The sequence below is a fragment of the Pezoporus wallicus genome, unplaced genomic scaffold, assembly GCF_028554395.1.
Source record: "Pezoporus wallicus isolate ANWC-B61680 ecotype Strahan unplaced genomic scaffold, APGP_CSIRO_Pwel_v1 contig_5967, whole genome shotgun sequence".
In the NCBI taxonomy this organism is placed as follows: domain Eukaryota; kingdom Metazoa; phylum Chordata; class Aves; order Psittaciformes; family Psittacidae; genus Pezoporus; species Pezoporus wallicus.
The window spans coordinates 1915107-1921106 of NW_026639377.1; the positions used below are offsets into that span (position 1 = coordinate 1915107).

The window sequence follows — 6000 nt, forward strand, 5'->3', positions numbered from 1 at the left end:
ATAATCCAAGCAATCATGTCCCAAACCAGAATCAACTCCCACAGACAAGATGTAATCTGTAAATAAGTCCTGACATATTATTCAGCTTTCTGCAGCTAGCCAACACCTCAAAATCCTTCCATAATTATAATTGTTAAGAACTACCCCTAGCAATACAACACAAGGATCTTCCTTCCCCTTCATGCATTTATACACATGGGCACATGAAAAGCCAGCACCAAATAAAATTACTGTGGGATCAGGAGGCACAACTTGTCAAATACACTGCTCCTCAGTTCAACTCCCAGATAACAATAAGTAGTGGAAGAGTTCACTGCATTATTAACTTGCTGCTTACATCTGACACAGCAACTCTCATCAATATTTTTGCACTACCTACACCTTCTTAATTAAAATTGCCATAGCATCCCACACTGGTTTGAGCTGAAAGCGATCTTAAAGCTCATCCAGTTCCAGCCCCCTGCCACAGGCAGGGACACCTTCCACTAGAACAGACTGCTCCAAGCCCCGTCCAACCTGACCTTGAACACTGCCAGGGATGGGGCAGCCACAGCTTCTCCGGGTGACCTGTGCCAGCGCCTCATCATCCTCACAGAGAAAAGCTTCCTCCTAATGTCTAACTTAAATCTCCCCTGTTTAAGTTTGAACCCATTACCCCTTGTCCAACCACATTTGTATTAGGTGATTGTACTTTTCCATGTATGTATATATATACACACACATCTCATTAGTTTACAAATACTAAATATTAAGACAATTGTGGTTGATTTTCTGGTTTTGTGTGGGTTTTGTTTGTTTTTTTGTAGGTTTCTTTAGGTTTTTTTTACAAAATATCTGCCAACAGTTCTCAGCATAATTTTAAAAGGCACATTTTCAACAGCACACTTATATCTTATCCTAGTTTTTCCTTGCCTCAGAGTAATCATTTCTCGTTGGTACATAGATGTTAAATGCCCTTTCATTTTATGATACAGTTATCTTTTCCATGGAGACTTCCCCAGTGCGCAAAACTTGGCATTTCAACACAGCCTGCAGCTCTCAATATGTGTTCCTAACGCACAGGTTAATAAAAGCCTGAAAAGCAAAGTAACTCTAAATTTTGTTTGCAAGTTGAGAAGAATTAGTTACAAAAACCTTCCAAGGAGCAACACCAGACTTTTGGCACAACTTCAGTGTGAATGCCCCATCCCTGGCAGTGTTCAAACCCAGGTTGGACAGGGCTTGGACCAACCTGGTCTAGTGGAAGGTGTCCCTGTCCATGGCAAGAGGTTGGAACTGGATGAGCTTTAAGGACCTTCCAACCCAAACCAGTCTGGGATTCTACAATTCATTCAACAGCAGCAAATACTGGAAAATTTCCAGCTATAATTATGCTTCCAGAGTGTCGTGGTTTAAACTCTGTCAGCCACACAGTCTCTCTCTCACTCCCCCCCTTCTTTCCCTCCCCCTACTCCCGGGGGGACGGACAGGAGAATTGAAAAGAATGCAACTCCCACGGGCTGAGTTAAGAACAGTTTAGTAACTAAGGTATAACACAAATCACTACTGCTACCACCAATAATAATAATGACAAAGGAAATAACAAGGGAAGAGAATACAACACCTCACCACCTGCCAACCGAATAACTCGCCACCCCCAACTGAGCACCGACCGATCCCTAGTCCAACCCTGCAGAGAACTCACCCTTCCAGGTAACTCTCAGTTACATCCTGGGCATGACGTGCTGTGGTATGGAATACCTCTTTGGTCAGTTTGGGTCAGGTGTCCTGTCTCTGCTTCCTCCCAGCTTCCCCTCCTCCCTGGCAGAGCACGAGGCTCAGAAAGTCCTTGGTCAGACTAAACATTTGAGCAGTAACTAAAAACTGTGTTATGAGCGTTGTTCCCAGGCTGAAAGTCAAAAACACAGCAGTGCACCAGCTACTAAGAAGGAGAAATGATTGCTACTGCTGAACCCAGGACACAGAGGTTTTAATTTTACTCAGATCCAAGTGCAGTCACCAGTCCAAGGGTGGTTTCTTTTCATTTTTTTCTTAAACTGACACAATCTCCATGTAAAAATCCATATTTAACAGCTGCAGTGGAGTGGGTTTGATATTTCCATTTTCCCATTAAAAGCACCACAGCTATAATGTGACACTGTTGGAATGAGTTCCCGAAAGCAGGCTTTCCTCCAAGTTGAAGTTTTCCATTAAAAGGAGTTTTAACTTCCAATAACCAACCTGTATTTACACTGTGCCCCCGCAGTGACACACTGCAGCCAGCAAAGAAATTCCACACAGGAACTACACATTGGTTAGTGTAAGGGAGTATTTTCTCCCCTGCCTTTTATATTCTTCTGAACTATGTCTAAATTTCTCCGAGCTTTTACTTCATTACCTGGGCATAATCTCTCAAACAGCTTTCACGTTACAAACGCTCTGGTTTAGCCCGGTGGGAACACGATATCCCATTCAGCATTTCCACAAACAGACCAGAAATTACTACATACAGCACCCCAGTAATTAGAGACAGATGTAGTTTTGCACAGAGGCCTATATTTTATGTTGCTAGTATGAATCCTAATAATTCTGATTAAATAAGTGAAGTATCATTCTATAAAATGACAGCAGTATTTGGTCCTGGATGCTGAGGCATTATGAGAAGCCAACACAGTGTCACAAATGGCATTTTCCAGTCACACCAGCAGTTTTTCCCTATGCTTTGCTATCTTTCTTAGAGGAATATAAGCAAGATGACAGCCAACCTAAGGAAGCATTTGAATTCAGACCAGTCTTAAGAGCATTCTGAGTTCAAATCAGACTCCTGGAAGTTTCAGAAGAAGAACCACATGTGTAATGGCAGCATACTTCAAACCATAGCAGAAAGCCAATGAGGAGTTTCCAGAAGATCCACAGTCTTGGGATATATCCCACAACACAGTTACTGCAGCATTAACATTTCATGCTGGTAAAACACAGCGTAGACAAAGAAACACTCCTAACAATATAGTGTAGTGGTCTTCCTCTGATAGTTACAACCCAGTTTTGCAAGTTCAGTTTTCTCTGGGTTTACAATTTGAGGTAAATGGCACACACATCCCAACAGAAAGCAAAATCATGCTCATGAAAATGGAAGTTATTACCTCACATGAGCGTAAGCCACCAGGAAGCCAGAAAGCTTCCTTCCAGGTAGGAGTTTTGGCACACAGCCTCTTAACACAGTCTCTGAGAGTTACACTTTGTGCTGATGTTTAAGTAGTTTTTCATCCCCACAACCTGCTCCTCAGCATTCAAGTTTATTGAAATGCGGCAGGAAACCAGGATTAAATACACACATAGTATCCAAATACAAACACATCCTTCAGGAAAATGAGCAGCAGATGCTTTTTCTTCTTGTTCCTATTGACTCATACAGACCCTGCTCATGCACATCAGGCATCTATAGCTTGAAGGTTCCTTAAGAGGCTCCTTACAAAAAGGCTTTTCCTTAAAAGCACAGAGCAGATTTTGGATTGAAGAGATGTCCCCGTGGCAATATATGCATAGTGTTAACCGTTTTCAAACTATATTTAAGGAAGATTTTATGGTGCTTTTAACCTTGAGAGATTTTTCGGATGACAAATTGACATAAACTTTAAAAAGTCTACTCACATCACCCCATATTCAGGTTGTTTCTGTTTTAGAAAAGTGGCTAATTAAATTAAAAACTGAACTGGCACAAGATTTTGTATGGACAGTTCTGTGCTCCTAAATGGCAAACTCTTTGAATCACCCTTGTGCACAGAAATCCCACATATCTCCTTATATTCAGTGCTGATGAATATAAAAACCTACCAGACACTGATGGGAAAACTGACATCTGTGGAATTACGTTTACAAACCTGACTCCTAACCTCATTCTCTAAATGCTTCTTGAGTATTTCGTAAATATCTTTTAGCCTCAAGCTGCTCCAGAAGCATGACCCCAGCCAGAGCAGCTCCTAAGAACTCTTCCCTGCTCGCAGGCAGTGGGACGGTCAATGACTCAGGAATACCCACACGGCTGGAAACATGCTGCTGTCAAGAGGTTGTAACACCCATCTGTTCTCCACTCCAGAGCACACTCTAGCTCCACCAGGCTCTCCCAGAGAAGCTAAGTGGCCATCTGGCACTTGGTGCCTCACCACAGTCGGACCCCTCTCCTCTCTGGCATTGTCAACTCCTTCTTTTGGGGCATTCTCATAGCCGTTATCTGATGTCACACATCCCTGAAACAAGACTGCCAGGTATTTCAAAGATCATGGTTCTGCACTAGTGCTCAGGGTGTTTAAAATGACATTAGTTGTCGTGTAGTCACGCTTTGAGGGAAAAACACACAACCCAAGCAGCCAACCTAGAAGCTTAGTGGTTCTTTCCTGCTTCAAGATCTTCATTTTCATGACTGGTGGCAAAGAATGAATTCCAAAAATAACTTTTTCCTAGATCAGCATTTTCTTCTGTTTTAAAATATCTATAGAATGTTTCTCAAAAAAGCCTGGAGAAGAGAAGGCTCCAGGGACACCTGAGAGCAGCTTCCAGTACCTGAAGGGGCTACAAGAAACCTGGAGAGGGCCTGTAGGGACAGAACAAGGGGGAATGGCTTTCCTGACAGAGGGGAGACTGAGGTGAGACCTTAGGCAGAAGTTCTTCCCTGTGAGGATGGTGAGGCGCTGGCACAGGTTGCCCAGAGAAGCTGTGGCTGCCTCATCCCTGGCAGTGTTCAACGCCAGGTTGGACAGGGCTTGGAGCAACCTGGTCTAGCGGAAGGTGTCCCTGCCCATGGCAGGGTGCTGGGACTGGATGAGCTTTAACGTCCCTTCCAACCCAAACCAGTCTGGGATTTTATGACAATATCAACACAGTAGCTGACATGCGTCTGTTGATTCAGGGCTGCCTGGTGAGATGCTGATAAATACACGAGGGCACCTGCAGCGTGTCATTTTCTGAAACCTTAATGTTACCACAATTATTACAAGTAATCCCATTATATTCTGACACAATCTGGAAACCGTAACCTGGCTGCTACAGAAGAGCAAGGCCCCAACACAAACCCACCGGCTGCACTGCAACTGGTACAGAGACCTCATGGGTACCCATGGAGCACCCCAGATGGAGCAAGGTGTGAAAGAGGATGCTTCCACCTTCCGAAGCAGAGTGCACCAAACTCCTCACAATGGGAACCTCAGCTCCAGCGACCCAGCAAGTCCTCTCACCCTAAACCCAGCCGGGCCTTTGTGAAAGGCTACAAGTTTGCTTGAAGGCTCTGCATCTGAAACAGGTTTAAAATCACAATCAAGGGCTACCTCTGGTTTTTACTTCTTAACAGGTGCTGGTGCAAGCACCGTTTTCTTAAGGTTTAATTATTAATTTAATATAAATCTGGTTTATAAAGCCCTAACCCAGCTGTGCTCAGGCTCATGCAAACGTGGCTTCGTCTGTTATTTCTCTTTCCAGTGAAAACCGGAGGATTAGACACAGTCGGGAGGATCCAGCCGGGAACAACCCCACCGCAACTGCCTGCAGAGCCCCAGCATGAAACGGGACCCCCAGATCCACTCTTACCACCAGCCCCATGCTCGCACCCGCCGCCTCCCACCCGCGCCGCTCCCATGGAATCCGGTCCCCACCGAAGCAGAGTCCTCGAGCGGGAAAACAAAGCAGCGACCCCCCTACCCCCAGACCCATGAGGTCCTACCGTCGGCAGTCAGAGCCATCTCGATGAGGGTCTCGGACCGGTTCTTCCCCAGCAGCTCCATAGCACCCTACTTCACCCTCCGCACGCAGCAACCGGGAACGGGTGGGTCACAGCCCAGCGTGAGTCAGGGCCGCCCCACACATGCGCAGCTCCCGCAAGGGCGGAGCGGGGCACCGGGGACGGGAGGAGGGACTGGGGTGCTGACGCTATCGGGCGCGGTTTCCGCCCGTCGGTGGCCGCGGGTAGAGGCCGCGCCCGAGGGATCAACTCGTTTCCCCGGGGAGAGAAATTTTCCCTGCCCAAGCTGC

The 6000-nt window shown here is 45.8% G+C and overlaps 1 protein-coding gene across 8 annotated transcripts in view; it reads right to left on the reverse strand.

Annotated features, from left to right (window-relative positions):
* ANO5 (anoctamin 5) overlaps positions 1-5799 on the reverse strand; it is a 59780-nt gene extending 53981 nt beyond the window's left edge. For all 8 annotated transcript variants that reach the window (XM_057414413.1, XM_057414412.1, XM_057414410.1 and 5 more), the window contains exon 1: positions 5693-5799. In XM_057414413.1, the coding sequence (XP_057270396.1) occupies positions 5693-5753 (61 nt within the window). In that variant the 5' untranslated portion in view covers positions 5754-5799. The remainder of the gene's footprint in view (positions 1-5692) is intronic.
* Positions 5800-6000: the final 201 nt, after the last annotated feature.